The 20,314-nt window shown below is 43.4% G+C and overlaps 2 protein-coding genes across 6 annotated transcripts in view; both read left to right on the forward strand.

Moving 5' to 3' along the window:
• Nucleotides 1–9,761, forward strand: part of LOC128892321 (ecdysone-induced protein 74EF) — a 210,608-nt gene extending 200,847 nt beyond the window's left edge. For all 4 annotated transcript variants that reach the window (XM_054152672.1, XM_054152671.1, XM_054152673.1 and 1 more), the window contains one exon: nucleotides 6,155–9,761. In XM_054152672.1, coding sequence (XP_054008647.1) covers nucleotides 6,155–6,705 — 551 coding nt within the window. In that variant the 3' untranslated portion in view covers nucleotides 6,706–9,761. The remainder of the gene's footprint in view (nucleotides 1–6,154) is intronic.
• A 676-nt stretch (nucleotides 9,762–10,437) lies between these two features.
• On the forward strand, nucleotides 10,438–20,120 carry LOC128892313 (spectrin alpha chain). Of its 2 annotated transcripts, XM_054152651.1 has the most exons (10): nucleotides 10,438–10,550; nucleotides 10,671–10,904; nucleotides 10,973–11,204; nucleotides 11,295–14,911; nucleotides 14,999–15,043; nucleotides 16,438–18,965; nucleotides 19,044–19,098; nucleotides 19,192–19,570; nucleotides 19,684–19,850; nucleotides 19,924–20,120. In XM_054152651.1, the coding sequence occupies exons 2-10, from the start codon at nucleotides 10,755–10,757 to the stop codon at nucleotides 20,050–20,052; spliced, it is 7,302 nt and encodes a 2,433-aa protein (XP_054008626.1). In that variant the 5' UTR covers nucleotides 10,438–10,550; nucleotides 10,671–10,754; the 3' UTR covers nucleotides 20,053–20,120. The 2 variants fall into 2 exon arrangements, with proteins under 2 accessions (XP_054008626.1, XP_054008628.1); XM_054152653.1 differs by lacking the exon at nucleotides 14,999–15,043.
• The last annotated feature ends 194 nt before the right edge of the window (nucleotides 20,121–20,314 follow it).

Genomic DNA, 20,314 nt, shown 5'->3' on the forward strand with positions numbered 1-20,314 from the left:
AGGGTCATTCGTGCACGTAGGTGCACGCGGAATTCCGCCTCGAAGTCCTGGTACGTGAGAACTTGTCTTACACGGCTTTATATACACCTCCGTGCTTCTTTTTCGTCCGTAGGACTCGACCGATCGAAATTCGGCTTTCTGCTCGTAGGGACTATTACTTTTTTTTTTCTCTCTAAATTCAGCTCCAGATAGACGCTAGGTCTCTAGCCGGAAAGGCTATTCGATCGATGATGGAATCGCGTAGATATTTCTCGTGAATTCGGGAGAGTGTACGACATGAGACATGGAAAAATATTATTTAGAATGGTTATTTTGACGAGAAACAGGCTACTGATCCCCGAATGGAAACTTTTGCAACTCTAACCATTGGAATATTTTTAAACGAATACTAAGAGTGCCAGTCCACTACTGGTCTTTTTTCTCTTCTCATACTTGTCTATGCGTTTTCTCGGTGACTCTCGTTCGAACCCTTGAGATTAAACCAGTTTTCAGTAGCATTTTTATATTATATTTTTATATTATATTTTCGTAACGCTTACGACACACTCTTGCTAATATGAAGAGTATAGTTTCTTAAATAAATTAAACATCACGGTTCCACTGAAATGTATTAGTTTATTCTCAATTTGATCGAAGAGATCGTACAACATAAGAATTAATTTCTCTTTCCAATTCTCGCACCTATCCTTTCAAATTAAATTCGGACGAATTAGTTCAGCTGGCCCATTCTGCGTTATGGCCCAGCTAGAGTATATCCGTTCCAAGGGATGGGCTTTCGATGTGATTCCAGTCACCGGCTGGCGGAAACTTTACGTCAAAAGACATGGCGAATTATTTGCGCCTGCGTTGATTAATGTCATCGGCGCGAATCAACGTTATCGCCGTTGTCGATCGTTTTTTCATCCTTCGATCGAATTTGCGGACAATATCGCCGCCACAATAGACGGTATCTGGCGGGGGTGTCGAGCAAGGGCGAGGGGTAGGGAACGAACAGCTCGTTTATTGGTACAGTAACTCGTCTCAAGGAAATCGTACGAGATAACTCTTGTGTATTTGAAGCTCCAATTGGACAGCTATACGAGTTGGCGATAATGGCACTCGGTGTACAGGCGTCTCGCTAAACGACGGGTTCACGGCTATTAACGTCATCCGCGGTATATCTATCACGCTTTTCTCCTCCTCTTTTTATTGGCCGTGTGTGTATAGCACAACCACTTATGTTACTCGGCTTGGGTATTTTTGCTGCCGCGGAAAAGATAAAATTAGCGCGATCCGCTGTCACTTTGACTTTTTCTAACTGATAAAAACCGAAGATGCGTATAGAGAGTGTCCGAAATTTCATTACTCGAAACGAGGCAGAGTTCCTCTTGGAGAAAGCTGACGACACTGATCCCAACGTACACAATTTTTGTCAACGATTTAATTGTATCGATGCTCTGTATACCTGCAAAAATGTTACCACACGAACTTTACGATTATCCGATAAACATACAGAATAATCGATTTTCTTTGAATTTTTCAACAAATCTGCTATCTGAATATAAAAAATGTTATTCATTTTGCTCAGCAATGTCATAGGTTCTCTTATGGGTAATAGGAGCAAATACAATTGTCGTTTCGAACAATTTTTCGTCGCGAGCGTACGCGAGAATCCGTTCTTTGCGAAGATTCTTTCGTCGTCTTCGTCTTCGTCGTGGATCTTTTTATCCCTTCGCCACCACTGCCGATTCGTACGTTCCTGGATATCCCCACCACCGGTGCGATGATCTCCTCCCCCTTCCCTGTTTTTTCTCTCCCTCTCTAACCGTCCTTTCTCGCTATACTTGTACTTCCGGTCGCGAGGCTAGCGCGAAATTCTCGCAAAATAAACGGGAGGCACGGCTCCATGGATAACTCCCCGATCCTCTACCATGCCCCTACTTACTCCACCCTGTATCGCGTACGTATTTTTAACTATTGACTCGTTACCGGTTGCTCCGCCTAAACTTCCTGCCGCCTCTGTCAGGAAGAGGAATGTACGTCGTCGACGAAACCATTGGGAAACCCACTTGTTCGTCGCGAAATGTCCGACTTACGAAATTTACCCTTAGCCAAAAGATTCGATGTTCATATAGCTCCTTTTTAATAAACAAATCCAAACATCGAAAGAATATTAGATCAAGGATATTCTGTTAGCGTTTAATTTCCACTTACGTGGATCTAAGTGTTATAAAACTTTACGTTTCTACGTCTAGCTAGAACGAAGATGATGAGCGTGTCATAGGCGTGCAAAGGGTTAAAAGTCGCACGGCGGACACGTTCACCGGGTAAAGTCGTAATCAGTCGTCGTGGAACGCGCGTCGCGGCTCGATCTCGTAACAATTTCCTCCAGCGGATCGTCGTCTATTGCGCAAACGTTGGAGCGTCGATAGAAAATCGTCACAGTAGTTTCTCTCTCTTTTTCTATGCAGAAGAGCAGCGGCTCTATGCGTCACGAAACAGTCACGCGTACGTATGCGATGCATCGTCGTCTCTAGCGGTCTCCCTTCGCTATACGACGTCCGTGGTATAGGTCAGTGAAGTAGTAGCTCCCCCACCACGCGCCTCCTAGACAACGGGTCTACGATTGACTCATCTAGCCAGTCATACGGCGCGTAAACACGATGCCGCTCCAGCTGTTTCTCCCAGCCCTCTTTTACTCTCGATCACTCTCGTCTCGTCTCTTTCCTGCTCGCGTTGGTCTATGTACACGGGATCCTGAGAACAACGGGGCGTTCTCTTTATTTTTAGAGCCACCTCGAGAATTCGGTTCCCCCGCCCCCTCCCGTCTTTTTGTCCTCCGCGACATTCGGTGTGTGTGTTTTTTTTCCACTTCCCCTCTGGTGCTGGCTCGGAAACGGAGACGGTCAGAATTTTATTCGAATAATAGACGACGAATGGTAACCTCGTCGCAACGATTTATTCACAATGTTTACTCGTTTGTTAACCGTTCGATGTAAAACATCGTTTCATTATATAACCCGGGCTCTAACTTTTATCGAACGAGCAACGGATCCAATTTATCTTTTATTTGTCGCTCGACATTTTTTAAATCGAACGAGAATTTTCTTCCTCTCTGAATATTGTTATTATCGTTAATCGTCTTTATCGTGCGTGTATATTACATGTAAGAAATAGAAATACAGCGATTTAGGTGTTACGTTTATTCGAATCATTTGTTATTCTATTCGTTCAACGTGAAACGTAATTTGACTGTGAAATTCAGACGGTAATTTTTATTTTAAGAAACGAATCAGAAGTTGTTTGTCTTGTATCGGCCGTTGGATATTTTTTATCCGGATGAAAATTTTGCCCGGCCTTGACTCGGAAGCAGAAAAGCATCTCGAATAGAGAGAGGAATCGTTCAACCGCGCGCGCCTCCGCGGAACTACGGCGAACGACGTAGCGAAAGAGGGCCGCGATCGGGGCAGGGGGACGGAGGGTAGAACGAGTTCCGATTTTAGCGCAGTCGCGGCGGCCTCCGAACGAGCGGCGCTATTATGCACTAGTAGCTTGATGGCGTCACCCGTGCAACCTTGGCTCGGGTCAGTCCTCTATCATACTGCAGCCAGAGTTCCCCTACCCCTTTTGTTTTCCCTCTCCTTCTTCGTTGCTTTTTCCGTTCTCTCTCCTTCTCGACGCTCGTTCCCTCTTGCCCCTTCAGCGTCGCTTCGTCATCCTCCCCCTACTCCTCTGTTCCCTTCATTTGGCTCCGCTTAACCCTCTCCTCTCCGCGCGTCTCTTTACCCCGACCACCTCTCGCTTCTCCTCTTCGCGCACACACGCCACTGGCCACACGACCAGTGGCGTACGTATACTTTCTATTTCGGGGCACCACCTTCTTCCCGGGAGTTCCTTCTTTTCGTAGAAGCCGGTGTACGATTCCGCGACGAAATTTCAATCTCGACGCCCTCAATTCGCTCGAATAGGATCGACGAAAACTGTTGACGGTTACCATTGCGCGAATCCTCGGGAAAAATTGAACATTCGTATGTGGTGAATTCGACGAGTACTTATCATGTTTCACGAATGGATATTATATTATCGTTTAATTTGTCTACATATTTTTGTTTCTTTACTCTTTTATTACAATTATTCCGAAGACGAGCAAGTTGTTGGTGGCAAAGTTTTAATTACATTGTTTACTTCAAAACCATATCAAAAGTGAGGTTAAGTTGAGTCACCTCGCCTCTTTGTACTCTTTAATTCTTTGCGTACGATGTCATGAATTTCATTCATTAAAAACCTTAATAATAACAATAATAGAAGAAAATTAAACGACCTCGCAGAGTAGTACATAAATTCAATATAAATCTTTCTCCCAATTTCATCGATGAGCAAAGATAATCATCGTTGGTATTCCATAAAGAAAAGGTTATTCGGAGGTTATCATTGTTTTTATTTCTTAAGTAATAATAATAATGAAGTAACGATACACGCGACGATTGCTCCACGGTTTTAATGGAAACGATGACAAAGCATTACAATTCTGGGTCATAAATCGATTGAATCCCTTGTCGTCGGTTTTAAAAAACGCATTAGTCCTTGTTACGCCCATGACCACGGGCCAGCGCTGCCGGCGTACACTCGAATCGCGTATATTCGCATCCGTATGGGCGCGCACGCATGAGACGTTTCTGTGTAACGATGCGCCTAACCTCCCCACCGCGGGAGCGTAAACGATGTTTCCATCGTCCGTAGATCGCGTATCCGATTCGACGGGATATAATACCTGGAGCCTGGTCTCTGTGGTGCAAGAAGCCATGGAATCGAGATCGATCGAAGCAGCCAGGGAAAAAAGGTTTATCGAAACGACGAAGCCGAGAGAGGTTGTCCCGAAGCATCAATCATCCTGTGACAGAAACGGCATAGCACCGGCCACGATGCTTCGTGGACAGCTATTAATAGTTCATTGCACGGTTAAGTATGATGTGTACTTAAGAGGCGCGGTGCGAAAACCTCGATAGACGCCAAGTCGATATGCCACGCTGCGAATCGATCAGTACCAGCAGCCGATTCGAAGATTTATTTCGGTCAAAACGAACTTCACCTGCTATAGTACGTTTCAGGGAAGTCGATGTTGGTTGTAAACAGAGCTTGTCACATGCAGCCATGCAACACAGATGTGTAACGCGGGATTTTCTTTAGATACACTTAATCTTATAGATAATGTATTTGAGGTTAGATCAGACGCTGCACTTGGCTAAACTACTTTTCACAATTGTATCATATTATGTCACATGGATAAATACTTTCATATATGTAGATACATGGATAAATAAACAAGTAAATATAAAACACCGTTAATGGAAAGGGTGCGCCTCGAAATAGGCAACCGTTGAACTCGTCAAGTAAAACCGAACGCATAATTGGGTTTGGAGCGACATAAGAAATGACTTTATATCGCAATGGTTAAACAGCTATACTTCCGGTAAATACTTAGGCCATCCTATTCGAGATTCTTGTCGTAGAAACGCGAACGGAAGAATTCGTGGATAATGGAAAAAAGTGAAACTTGTCTCGAACAAGGTGTAAAAAGAACGAATCGAGTATGATTCGAATCCAATTACCGGAGAGTATCTACAGATTAACGCAGAATAAAAGGTCTAGTTCGCATCGCACCTAATTTCATTCTTCCATAGATAACGAAGTACGCTCCAGTTTCAATGGAAAAAAATGTAATAACCGGACTTACCCCATAATTAACTCGATGATCTGTATTATCTTCTAATGGTAGCCTATGCGGTGACGCCATCCGACGGAAGCTGCACGAACATGAATCTTCCATGGACTCGGGTACCCGCCACCTCGCAATTACGTTTTAAATACTTTGCGATTAACGTCGTATGTCCGTCCAATTACTGGGGTTCGGACAAAAAAGTACTAAGACTATCACAAATACAATCATTATTTATTTCTGATAAAAAGTACCATAGTACCAATTCTAGCCACTAGATAGTGGAGCAATCACAATATACAAAGGTGAAAGGACAGAAAATTATGGAACTTTAAAAGTTTTTCGAGAGATGCAGGAGGTGAATTCATTTTTCACTTATGATTTTATTTATTATATTAATATTCCGCCAAATGATCGTGACGTCTAAATACTCAAAAAAACTTTCATTTTTGTTTACAGTGTCCGAGAGCTACAGCAGTTACGTGAACTCAATGTACGCTAGCGGAGGCCAATTCGCGACCCCTTGCACACCGAGTCCCCCAAGAGGTCACGGTGGCGTCCCGACGAGCGTGATCCAAGCAGCCACCAGCTCGGTTTCCGACGATCTGTACCTTCTGGAGTTGGGCTTCCCTCCACGGTCGAAGAAGAACAAGTTGAAGAAACCGCGTCAAGGGGACGGCGCAGCGGTGAAGAGGAAATCTCGGGAGGGCTCGACCACGTACCTGTGGGAGTTTCTGTTGAAATTACTGCAAGACCGAGATTACTGCCCACGATACATCAAGTGGACGAATCGCGAACGAGGCGTCTTCAAGCTCGTCGACAGCAAGGCAGTGTCTCGCTTGTGGGGTCTGCATAAAAACAAGCCGGACATGAATTACGAGACCATGGGCCGTGCCCTGCGTTACTATTACCAACGTGGCATTCTGGCGAAAGTCGACGGACAGAGGCTGGTCTATCAGTTCGTGGACGTGCCGAAGGATATCATAGAAATCGATTGTACCGGCGCGTGAGATAGGGCTCGACCCACAAGGGAACAGCACGAGGGAGCACAAGCTGTACGGGAAAAGAGTCGTTCGCGTATTCACACCGCGATCGTTTGCAAGATGACACCGTCGAGCATCTCTTCCTACCACGATTTGCCAACTTGGCACACCCCTCAGACGATCTAAAAACCATACGCCCTCTCTCTGACTTCGTTTGTTCCTTGTATTATATATGTATACCTATAGAGATGTATATTAACGAAGTGCGCGCGAGTACGGACGCTGCCGCGAGAGGATGAATGTTTTATCGACGCGTCGAGTTGCGCCAAACGGTATACGAAGCACGTGTACCGTAACAGAAATTTCGTCCTCCTTTGGTCTTTCTTTCTTTTTTTTTTGTTTTTTTTTTTGTTACTTTTTGACAATCGATACGTCGATGGTAATCGTACTAAGCTTTACAACGTTTATATATATAGAGAAGTATATATACATGTGTAAGTATATATATATGCGTTGAGCTCGTTCAAATTTGTACAAAATTTAGTTCTTAAATGATGAAAAAGGATGATGCTACGGCACAAAGTGTTATTAAATGTATTTTAATCAAGAGAGAAAAAGATGAATCTAGTATGGACAAATTTACTTAAACGTAAAGTATAGTCGGGAAGTATAGGCGAACAATTGTACATTCGAGAGCGCGATAAATTATTTATTGTATATTAGACGATTATATATGTTACCTAGAAAAGAAAAGAAGAAAATTGTTATATAACGTGTCGACGAATGGGAAATATGAGAAAAAGAGGAAGAAACGAGACACACAACACGTACACACACGCAACGTGGAAAGATCTTTTTTTTTTAAAAAGGTGAAAAGAAAAAAAATATAATGAAACGAAATGAGGGCTGTGAAAAGATTCAGAAACGGAAGAATGGATAGAGTGAAAACGATGAACGACGTTTAACAAGTTTCATGGAGCGAGCTCAGGGAGGGGTACACTCAACACACACCATTTGCACCCAGGCATACACACACACACGCGCGCGCGTACACACTATATTTTTTTAAATATAAGCGAAACGGGCGACTCTTCTATTTGAGCTGAGGGTTCAACAACGTAAGGTGCTGGCTATACACACGAGGTCCAAGAATGTTATTTAGCAAGCTAGTGTTACTAATTCATAAAAAAAAAGATTATTGAAACAGACATTATATATCTCTGTATATATAAAGTACACCTTTAGTATATATTATTGAATATTATATATATATATATTATATGAATATATATTGTATGTTATGTAGTAAAATGGAGCGAGTTAATGTGTCTCTATGAGATTTTTCCGTCACGTCAATGTATGAGGATGTTGCGTGCAACCGTTTTCGTACGATGTCTCTGTTCTTTTTACTCGAGAAACGAACAACGTTCGGAAACACATTCGTTTCTTTTTCTTTGTTTCTTTATTTTTTTTTTTTTTTTACACTTCGACGGGCTCGATACGCACGCCCTATAACGCACACTTTTATGCTCATACGAGTACTTGGCATGCTCATACGAATCAGAGACATCGTACCTTTAACCCATTTATACGCAAACACAATGAAGACATTCGATTCGAAAAAGCTTGTAAACAGTACATACATATAATGAGTCATGAATTACAATCATGTTTTATTCCGCGTAATTGTCAAATATTTCTAATGGTAATGTTTTAAATGGGTTGAATCGGTCCTGTCCATAGGTGGAGATCTTCAGACGGTTTTATCTCCCTTGATTTGTTTGCGTTGCGATTACATCGGACACGAAAACGTAACGAGGCATTCGATTATGTCGTAATTCGTGTACCACGGCAAGGAAGACAAAGTGTGGGTGGAACTGTATTGCTGTTGGTAGCAACTCTGGACAGGACTGTGCGTATCAAGGCTAATGTGACCAGATCTGTGAAATTCCAATGCTGCACAAGCTGAAACTTACCTTTCACCCTCTCGTCGCGCAGTTGAACTGTACGAAGTATCAGTAGAGCGGATGATTGCGAGCAATACATTTGGAATCAGCGTGTACGCATCCAACTGCCAAATATTTAAAATCCGGGGAAATTGTTGATACGTGAAACGTCCTGGACGTCTGGTCACATTATTCGAGCGTAGTGTTAGCCTATCCAGGCACACATGGGGCGTTCGAACGCGATAAGTTAGAGTGAAATTTAATTTATTGACGACACCCCGCCCCCCCCCCCCCCCCACCCAACAACTCCGCCGCCCAAAAGGACGTGACGTACGAGTGCAAGCGTATCCTGTAGATAATAAGTTTTTGTACATAAAAGATTCGTTGAGAACATACTTAGGAAGAACATCGCGCTGGTTAACGTTCGTAACTGTGGAGAAAAATGAGAAACGAAGGATTGGAAACGGAGGGAAAGGACGGGAGATGGAGAGAGCGAAGCGATGCTTCGAGAGGATTCACGGTTTGCTCTCTGATCGCAGTTCTTTGACGATCACCTCGAAACGAATTTCAAAGATGAAAGGAAACACAGTGAATAATAATAATAATAATAATAATGAAAATAATAATAATAATAATAACAATATGAAAAAAAGAAAACGATCAAGTGCTGCCAATAAATGCCTGTAAACGGTCCCCTTGCATTTTCTGCCACTTAAGAGAAAGAAACATGTAAGAGTAAAATATACTACGCGCGTTGTTAGAATCAAGAGAAATGCGTTGGGACGCCAGACATACCGATGATACAAAGCGAATTGCCTTCTCGTAATTAACAAAGACGTGTTGCCTTCTAACAAAGAAAACATATTAAAAAAAAAGTTCTAGCAATTTGTATCGTAAAATACCATCGACTTTGTCCAGAGTACTTAAATAAACCTCACAAACACCCCGTGTATATCCCCTTTGTCAGCATAGAGATTTTGTAATTTTTGTCAAGAGTAACGAAAAACGTACGAAAAAAAAAAAATTGAAAAAAAAAAATATTCAGAAACATTTTTGGTACACAAAGACTTTTTCATATCGCACTCTTTGCATACGCGTATCGGACGAAATAATATATTTAAAACGTATAAGATATAAGTAAGAGGGAGAGTTAGAAAAAAAAGAAAAGAGTATACAGCAGAGTACAATGGACAAAAAAAGCAAGTACCTATAAATAGTACCACTTCTATATACGATAACATCCACTTATAAACAATGAACAAGATGACACTGCAACAAGAAATCCTATTTTTAGGTGAATTAAATTTACATAATACATAACGATTGACTACGCTACAAGATATTTTAACAGATAAGACTTTACTGTAATAGGGATAAATCTATGATTATTTACCTGTAAAATAATACGAAGACACGATGGATTGACGTAAGGAACTCTAATGTAACGTTCTGTGATTCGTTGTTTGTAGGTGAAATTTAATAAAAGATTACTGTATCATAAACAATATTTTTCCCGATTAATTTCTGTAAATAAACACATGTAAAATTGGTTCTGTTTTGGAATATAATGCACATATACCCAAGTACACTCGGGTTAAAGTGTTAAATGGTTAAAAAAAGAGAGCAAGATAAAATCTAATTAACAAGTTTTCGAATGCCATTCTCTCTTAGCAGGTATGTACTCATAAAGGTGATTACGACGCTGCAATGACATAATGCTTATATATAAAGTCGATTGATAAAGCGCGCTCTCTGAGATGGTGGTTCATTCGTTCACCGTCCAATTGACCGACCAATCACCGACGTGGATTCGTTCCATGGATAGCGTTCCATTGGCTGCTCTTGCAAGTAACCTCGCAGTCGGTATCGAACCACGACGAACGAAAGTTGTCATTCTGTGCGTCAGATTCCGGAAAATTGTTTAAGGTATTCATCAGTTTTCCATTGTTTCGGATAAAAGTAGTTGAGACAATTATACGAATCGATAGTTATCACGATTGTTAAGAAAGAAACATGTTATCGAGGATGTAATTATTGATTTCACAGCAACGATCGACGTTGCCACACCCCGTGGCCATTTTGGACAGAAGCGATTGTTCCACGAACTCTGTACGATAAATAACGTTCACTATGGATCAGATCACACCCAAGGAGGTGAAAATCTTGGAAAATCCTGAGGATATTCAGGAGAGACGAGAACAGGTTCTGAGTCGGTACGCGAACTTTAAGACAGAAGCTCGTAATAAGAGAGACAAGCTCGAGGACTCCCGTCGCTTTCAGGTATGCATTTTTAACTTTCTATTTTTTTCCATTCGTTACATTTATTAACGAAACCTTTTTGTTTGTAGTATTTTAAGCGAGATGCGGACGAACTCGAAGGATGGATTTACGAAAAACTGCAAGCTGCTTCAGACGAAAGTTACAAGGATCCAACGAACCTTCAGGCGAAGATACAAAAACATCAAGCGTTCGAAGCAGAGGTTGCAGCCCATTCCAATGCCATAGTGTCGCTCGATAATACTGGATCAGAGATGATAGCCCAACATCACTTTTCAAGCGATGTCATTCGTAAACGATTGGGTACGTTCTTATTGTTACATTTTGTTTGTTCAATCTTTTATAATATACCAGATAAACTTTTAGTAATATAAATTACAATTGTTCTTACAGAGGATCTTCATCGTCTGTGGGAGTTGTTGCTCGCTCGACTGGCAGACAAGGGTCTTAAACTGCAACAAGCACTAGTTCTTGTTCAATTTCTTCGGCATTGTGACGAAGTAATGTTCTGGATCCATGACAAAGAAGCATTTGTAACAACCGATGAATTTGGACACGACTTAGAACATGTCGAAGTACTTCAGAGGAAATTTGACGAATTTCAGAAGGATATGGCTAGCCAGGAATACAGAGTGACAGAAGTAAACGAGCTGGCAGACAAGCTTCTCTTAGACGGACATCCTGAGCGCGACACTATCCTGCGCAGAAAAGAGGAACTCAATGAGTCCTGGCAAAGATTAAAACAGCTTGCTGTTTTGAGACAGGAAAAACTGTTTGGCGCGCATGAGATCCAGAGATTTAATCGAGACGCGGATGAAACAATGGCTTGGATCGCGGAAAAAGATGTCGTCCTTTCGTCAGACGATTTTGGACGCGATCTCGCGAGCGTACAGACATTACAGAGAAAACACGAGGGAATCGAACGCGATTTGGCAGCTTTGGAAGACAAAGTGTACACACTGGGAGCCGAGGCTGATCGTCTGGCAGCCATTCATCAGGCGGATCATTCAAAACAGATTCAAGCCAAACGCGCTGAGATTTTGCAGTCGTGGGAAAGTCTTACCGCGAAAGCAAAAGAACGACGCTTAAAACTCGACGAGTCTTACTATTTGCACAGATTTTTGGCAGACTACAGAGATCTGGTTTCATGGATGAACGATATGCGCGCGATTATATCCGCGGACGAATTAGCCAAAGACGTAGCTGGCGCGGAGGCTCTCGTTGAGAGACACCAAGAACATAAAGGAGAAATCGATGCTAGAGCCGATAGCTTCGATGCAACCACATTGGCTGGTAATAAACTCCTGGAAAAGAAACATTACGCTGCAGAGGAAGTAGCTATAAAGTTAAATTCTCTCGCGGAAGATAAGCAATCACTCTTGAGCCTTTGGGAAAAACGAAGAATTTTGTATGAACAGTGTATGGACTTACAGTTATTCTATCGTGACACAGAACAAGCGGACGCATGGATGGCCAAACAAGAAGCGTTTCTTGCGAACGAAGATCTGGGAGACTCTCTCGACAGCGTAGAGGCTCTTATCAAGAAACACGAAGATTTTGATAAATCTTTGGCGGCACAAGAAGAAAAGATCAAAGTGTTGGACGATTTCGCCGGCAAGCTAATCGAAGGGGAACATTACGCGGCGGACGACGTGGCTCAAAGACGTCAATTTCTGTTGGAGAGACGCGCTATTCTCTTGGAGAAATCTGCTCAGAGAAGACGTCGCCTGGAAGACGCGTACAAATTGCAGCAATTCGAACGCGACTGCGACGAAACGAAGGGTTGGGTCAACGAGAAACTGAAATTCGCCACCGACGACAGCTACTTGGATCCCACGAATCTAAACGGGAAGGTGCAAAAGCATCAAAACTTTGAGCAAGAATTGAATGCCAATAAAACTCGCATGGAGGAGATGGTAGCCACTGGTCAGGAGCTGATCGAAAGCGATCACTATGCCAGCGATCGAATTCGTACACGCACCGATGAGATCATGAGACTATGGGAATGTCTTACGCATGCCACCGAAAAGAAAGGCGCGAAATTACAAGAAGCTTCTCAACAACAGCAATTCAATCGTACCGTCGAGGACATCGAACTTTGGCTGTCGGAGGTCGAGGGTCAACTTATGTCAGAGGACTATGGCAAAGATTTAACCAGCGTGCAAAATCTTCAGAAGAAACACGCACTGCTCGAGGCAGACGTCGCATCTCATTCGGACCGAATTGAGGGTATAACACAGGCCGCGGAGCAGTTCATCAAATCGGGTCATTTCGACGCGAACAACATTAAAGTAAAGCAGGATCAGTTGCAGGGACGATACTCCGCTCTTCAGCGACCGATGAGTCTCCGCAAACAACGACTCCTTGACTCTCTCCAGGTTCAACAATTGTTCAGAGACATTGAAGATGAGGAGGCATGGATTCGCGAGAAAGAACCGGTAGCCGCGTCCACCAACCGTGGCCGCGATCTCATCGGTGTGCAGAACTTGCAGAAGAAACATCAGGCTGTGCTGGCAGAGATAAACAATCACGAGCCACGCGTGGCAGCCGTTTGCCAAGCAGGAGCTACTATGCTCCAAGAAAATCATTTCGCCGCTGAGGAAATCAGTCAACGATTGGCTGCTTTGGACGAGCACTGGGGACAACTGAAGGAGAAGGCTCGTCAGCGCAAGAACGATTTGGACGATTCTCTCCAGGCGCATCAGTACTTTGCGGACGCAAACGAAGCAGAGTCCTGGATGAAGGAGAAGAGACCCATCGTTATGAACGCAGACTACGGAAAAGACGAGGACAGTTCCGAGGCTCTCTTGAAGAAACACGAAGCATTGGTCAGTGACTTGGAGGCGTTCGCCAGCACTATAGCAGCGCTCAGAGATCAGGCTGCGTCCTGTCGCCAACAGGAAACGCCCACTATCGACATTACCGGCAAAGAATGCGTCGTTGCTCTGTACGACTACACCGAAAAATCACCGCGCGAAGTTTCTATGAAGAAGGGCGACACTTTGACGCTCTTAAACTCCAACAACAAGGACTGGTGGAAGGTCGAAGTTAACGACCGTCAGGGCTTCGTTCCAGCCGCGTACGTGAAGCGAGTCGAGCCCGAAGCGGGACTTAGCGCTTCCCAACAGAATTTAGCCAGAGAACAGAGCTCCATCGCTGCCAGACAATCGCAGATCGAAGGCCAGTACGACGATCTTTTGAGACTAGCGCGTGAACGACAGAACAAGCTGAACGAGACGGCCAAGGCTTACGTGCTGGTGAGGGAAGCCGCGGAACTGGCCACCTGGATCAAGGATAAGGAGAATCACGCTCAGGTTCAAGATGTTGGCGAAGATTTGGAACAGGTGGAGGTCATGCAGAAGAAGTTCGATGATTTCCAGGCGGACTTGAAGGCAAACGAAGTACGATTAGCTGAAATGAACGAGATCGCAGTTCAGTTGATGAGCCTTGGTCAAACGGAGGCGGCATTGAAGATTCAAACGCAGATACAGGATCTCAACGAGAAGTGGACCAGCTTGCAGACACTTACCGCCGAGCGGGCGAATCAGTTGGGCTCGGCCCACGAGGTTCAGCGATTCCATCGTGACGTCGATGAAACCAAAGACTGGATTCGCGAAAAGGACGCGGCGCTGAACAACGATGACCTTGGAAAGGATCTGCGCAGCGTACAGGCCTTACAACGCAAGCACGAAGGCCTCGAAAGAGATCTGGCTGCTCTCGGAGACAAGATCAAACAGTTGGACGAGACTGCTCAACGTCTGATGCAGTCTCACCCTGAGACCGCCGAGCAGACTTACGCCAAGCAAAAGGAGATCAACGAAGAGTGGACCCAGTTGACGGCGAAAGCCAACAGTAGGAAGGAAAAGTTATTGGATTCTTATGATTTGCAACGGTTCCTCAGCGACTACCGAGACCTGATGGCTTGGATCAATTCGATGATGGGTCTGGTCGCCTCCGAGGAGTTGGCTTCCGACGTCACCGGCGCGGAAGCTTTGCTCGAACGTCATCAGGTGAGTCCTGCAGCTCTAGAAGCAATCGTTTTTATATTGAATTCGTCCAGTGGTCACACGGTTGTTCACGAGTAATTTAAATTATAGAATCACAGAGCAGAGATAGACGCACGTTACGGCGTACTTCCGGAGGTATCGAAAAATGTTTGAGCATGAATCGAAAGACGTGTCCGACTTTGCCTCTGAGTATATTTTTACGATTAATCAGTTGGTATATTTTGGTGTTGTTGATTGGTGAACTTTTTCATAAAAGAGAACAGATTGACAGGTCGATGTTTTGTAACAAAGTCACCGCCTATTAACACCTTCAACGTTCTACGCTCTGCAACAATGTTAGAGGAGCACTTTATAATCAGGGTTGCGAGTAATTAATTACTTTTTTAATTAATTTCCGTCTTTAATTGACAATTAATTACAATCAATTTAATTAAAAATTATTTAATTAAAATTGAATTAAGCAGAGTTAATCGAAAGTCGTTTAATTGACGATCGATACGAGCGAATTTAATCGAAGATATTCAATTGACGATTACTTTAAGCAAAATTAATTCAAAACCATTTAATTGACGATTTGGTTTATATGTTCAATGTTAAAAGACATTTATATAAAATTCAATTAATTGTATAAGTAACACGTATAAGATTATTAGATGGATGCCGGATATATCCGGTGCTCGTACCGAAAGGGTGTATGCCGGCAATGCCAAATTAGCTGAACTGCTTTATGTTTTTATTACATTACTTTAACTTATACCTAAGTTATATATTTGTTTTATTTTGTCGTCATTACGTTACAGATTATTTGAAATAATTATTGAAATAATCTATAACGTAAATAAGAACAAATTTTTATTCATATTCAATGACGACAAAATAAAACAAATATACATATAACATATAAAGCAGTTCAGCTAATTTGGCATTGCCGGCATACACCCTTTCGGTACGAGCACCGGATATATCCGGCATTCATCTATAAATCTTATACGTGTTACTTATACAATTAATTGAATTTTATATAAATGTCTTGTAACATTGAACATATAAACAAATCGTCAATTAAATGGCTTTGAATTAAATCTGCTTAAAATAATCGTCAATTGAATATCTTCGATTAAATTCGCTCGTATCGATCGTCAATTAAACGACTTTCGATTAACTCTGCTTAATTCAATTTTAATTAAATAATTTTTAATTACATTTATTTAAAATATTTATTAATTAAGTCGATTCAGTTAGATTTGTTTAAATTAATTATTTAATTAAAAAATTGTAATTAATTATTACTCAAACCCTGTTTATAATTACCCGAGAAATATTTTTCGGTCGATTACAAAGTTCTCCTTTAATTCCATCGCGGAGTGAATTTTCAATGCTTCTCATAGAGTAATTGCTGCCTTCTACTGCTTATCGTAGTGTCTATGGTCGAATGGATTGAAACATATGCAAAAACTATGCGTGTGAATTTACACCGAGGTCTTTGAAACGATTCACGAGAGAACCCTCATATCGTTGGTATGTTACAGGAACATCGAATGGAGATCGATGCCAGAACAGGTACCTTCCAAGCATTCGAACTGTTCGGCCAGCAGCTTCTGCAATCTAGCCACTATGCCAGCGTGGAGATTCAGGAAAAACTCGAGTCCATGGCCGAGGCTCGTCAAGAACTAGAGAAGGCGTGGATTCAACGGCGCATGCAACTCGACCAGAATCTGGAGCTGCAACTGTTCTGCAGAGACTGCGAACAAGCCGAGAACTGGATGAGCGCGCGAGAAGCGTTCCTGAGCAGCGCTGACACCGTCGACAGCAGCGATAACGTCGAGGCTCTCATCAAGAAGCACGAGGACTTTGACAAAGCGATCAACGCTCACGAGGAAAAGATCGCCACCTTGCAGACATTGGCTGATCAGCTGATCGCCGCCGAACACTATGCCGCCAAGCCAATCGATGAGAGACGTTGTCAAGTCTTGGACCGCTGGAAGCACCTGAAGGACGCTCTCATCGAGAAACGTTCCAAGTTGGGAGAGTCCCAGACTCTGCAGCAATTCTCGCGCGATGCCGATGAAATGGAGAACTGGATCGCCGAAAAACTACAGCTGGCCACCGAAGAGAACTACAAAGACCCAGCGAATATACAATCTAAACATCAAAAACATCAAGCCTTCGAAGCAGAGTTGGCTGCGAATGCAGACAGGATTCAGTCGGTGCTCGCGATGGGAGGTAACCTTATCGAGAAGCATCAGTGCGCAGGGTCGGAGGACGCCGTTCAGAAGAGATTAGCCTCAATTGCCGACCAGTGGGAATACCTCACCCAGAAGACCACGGAGAAATCCATGAAATTGAAAGAGGCTAACAAGCAACGCACGTACATAGCCGCCGTGAAGGATCTTGATTTCTGGCTCGGCGAAGTCGAGAGTTTGCTCACGTCAGAGGACGCGGGCAAGGATCTAGCTTCCGTGCAAAATCTGATGAAGAAGCATCAGTTGGTCGAGGCCGATATCCAGGCACACGAGGAAAGGATCAAGGACATGAACGCACAGGCTGACTCTCTGATCGAGAGCGGACAATTCGATGCAGCCGGCATCCAAGAGAAACGACAGAGCATAAACGAACGTTACGAGAGGATCCGTAACTTGGCCGGTCACAGACAGGCCAGACTGAACGAAGCCAACACTCTGCATCAGTTCTTCAGGGACATCGCTGACGAGGAGTCGTGGATCAAGGAGAAAAAGCTGTTGGTCGGATCGGACGATTACGGTCGCGATCTTACCGGGGTTCAAAATTTGAAGAAAAAGCACAAGAGGCTGGAGGCTGAATTAGGTAGCCACGAGCCCGCCATACAGGCAGTTCAAGAGGCTGGCGAGAAGCTAATGGACGTCTCTAATTTAGGCGTGCCTGAAATCGAGCAACGTCTCAAGTTGTTGAACCAAGCATGGGCGGAATTAAAACAATTGGCCGCCAATAGAGGTCAGAAATTAGACGAATCCTTGACGTATCAACAGTTCTTGGCCAAGGTCGAGGAAGAGGAGGCTTGGATCACGGAGAAGCAACAGTTGCTGTCGGTGGAAGACTATGGTGACACTATGGCCGCCGTGCAAGGCTTGTTGAAGAAGCACGACGCATTCGAGACCGATTTCGCCGCTCACGGTGAACGCTGCAAGGACATCTGCGATGCCGGAGAAGCTTTAATCAAAGCTGGCAATCATCGTGCGGACGCCATCGGTCAGAGATGCGCCCAGCTACGCAACAAATTGGAACAACTCGGTGCTCTCGCGGCTAGGAGGAAGACTCGACTCAACGACAATTCCGCTTACTTACAGTTCATGTGGAAGGCGGACGTTGTCGAGTCCTGGATCGCTGACAAAGAGACCCACGTGCGTTCGGAGGAGTTTGGCCGCGACTTGTCCACCGTTCAGACACTGCTCACCAAGCAAGAGACTTTCGACGCGGGTCTACATGCATTCGAACACGAGGGAATTCAGAACATCACTTCCCTGAAAGAAATGCTGGTCGATTCTGGACACGATCAGACGCCCAGCATTCAGAAACGTCACGCAGACGTGATCGCACGCTGGCAGAAGCTTCTAGCTGACTCCGATTCAAGAAAGCAACGTCTGCTGAGAATGCAGGATCAGTTCAGACAAATCGAAGAGCTGTACCTGACATTCGCCAAAAAGGCGTCGGCTTTCAATTCGTGGTTTGAGAACGCGGAGGAGGATCTGACCGACCCTGTGCGCTGCAACAGCATCGAGGAGATACGAGCGCTCAGAGAAGCTCACGCGCAATTCCAAGCAAGCTTATCCTCGGCCGAAGCGGACTTCGACGCACTCGCGGCTTTGGACAGACAAATCAAGAGCTTCAACGTCGGTCCCAATCCGTACACTTGGTTCACAATGGAAGCGTTGGAAGATACCTGGCGGAATCTGCAGAAGATAATCAAGGAACGCGATGTTGAGCTTGCAAAGGAGGCTCAACGTCAAGAAGAGAACGACAAATTACGCAAAGAGTTTGCTAAGCACGCTAACGCGTTCCATCAATGGTTGGCAGAGACAAGGTACACACAACTTTAAAAACTATTTTTATTACATCTTTCTATTCTCCGATTACATATAAACTATTTTTCTGGTCACAGAACATCCATGATGGAAGGTTCGGGATCATTGGAACAACAATTGGAAGCTACAAAAGTAAGACTTATGCGACGATCCTATTGATTATATAATATCTTTATAATGAAGAGATAATTTGTTTTCAATTCGACAAATTGTTTTCTTTTACAGAGAAAAACTCAAGAGGTACGCGCGCGTCGCCAAGACTTGAAGAAGATCGAAGACTTGGGTGCAATTTTGGAAGAGCATTTGATTCTGGACAATCGTTACACGGAACACAGTACAGTAGGATTGGCCCAACAGTGGGATCAATTAGATCAGTTGGGAATGCGTATGCAACATAATTTGGAACAGCAGATACAAGCGCGTAACCAATCCGGAGTTTCCGAAGATGCTCTCAAAGAATTCTCCATGATGTTCAAGCACTTCGACAAAGACAAGAGTGGACGTCTCAACCACCAAGAGTTCAAGTCGTGTTTACGGGCACTTGGTTACGATCTGCCGATGGTGGAAGAAGCCCAGCCCGATCCGGAATTCGAAAATATTTTGGGTTTGTTATTTTATTTTAAATTTTGCTACTAAACTTGATCAGTCTTCGGTATTAAAAAAAAACGTCGCTTAACGAAGTCACGAGTTGTTCAAAATTTCTTTTATCTGTTTCAGATATCGTCGATCCTAACAGAGATGGTTATGTATCGCTGCAAGAGTACATGGCATTTATGATTAGCAAGGAAACCGAAAACGTACAGAGTTCTGAAGAAATAGAAAACGCTTTCCGCGCTATCACCGCCGCAGATCGACCATACGTCACCAAGGAGGAATTGTATGCTGTAAGTACAGGATTAACCATTCATAGTTATCGATTTAAGTCCTGTTTATTAACAATGTATTGTTCATTTTTAGAACCTCACCAAGGAGATGGCCGATTATTGCGTTGCTCGCATGAAACCTTACGTCGATCCGAAGACGGAGCGACCGATTACAGGGGCATTGGATTACATTGAATTTACTCGTACTCTTTTCCAAAATTAATTCCAGTTACGTAAATTATTCTCTTTTTAATATAGCTGTTATTAAATTATAGGAGCAAAAACGTGGGACACGTACTTGTTTTATTAAATACCTTGCTACTTTAAGTAGATATATGTGTAATTGATATATTATGCATTGTTAATCTTCATATTATTTATAACACGCCTCACATAGTTGGCTCATAATGTTTGATATATAAAGTATTTATGAGCAACTTTAAGAAATAAATTACGTATTACACCATCTTTGAACAATATTTAGG

This window comes from Hylaeus anthracinus, unplaced genomic scaffold (assembly GCF_026225885.1).
Source record: "Hylaeus anthracinus isolate JK02 unplaced genomic scaffold, UHH_iyHylAnth1.0_haploid 12002, whole genome shotgun sequence".
Classification (NCBI taxonomy): Eukaryota; Metazoa; Arthropoda; class Insecta; order Hymenoptera; family Colletidae; genus Hylaeus; species Hylaeus anthracinus.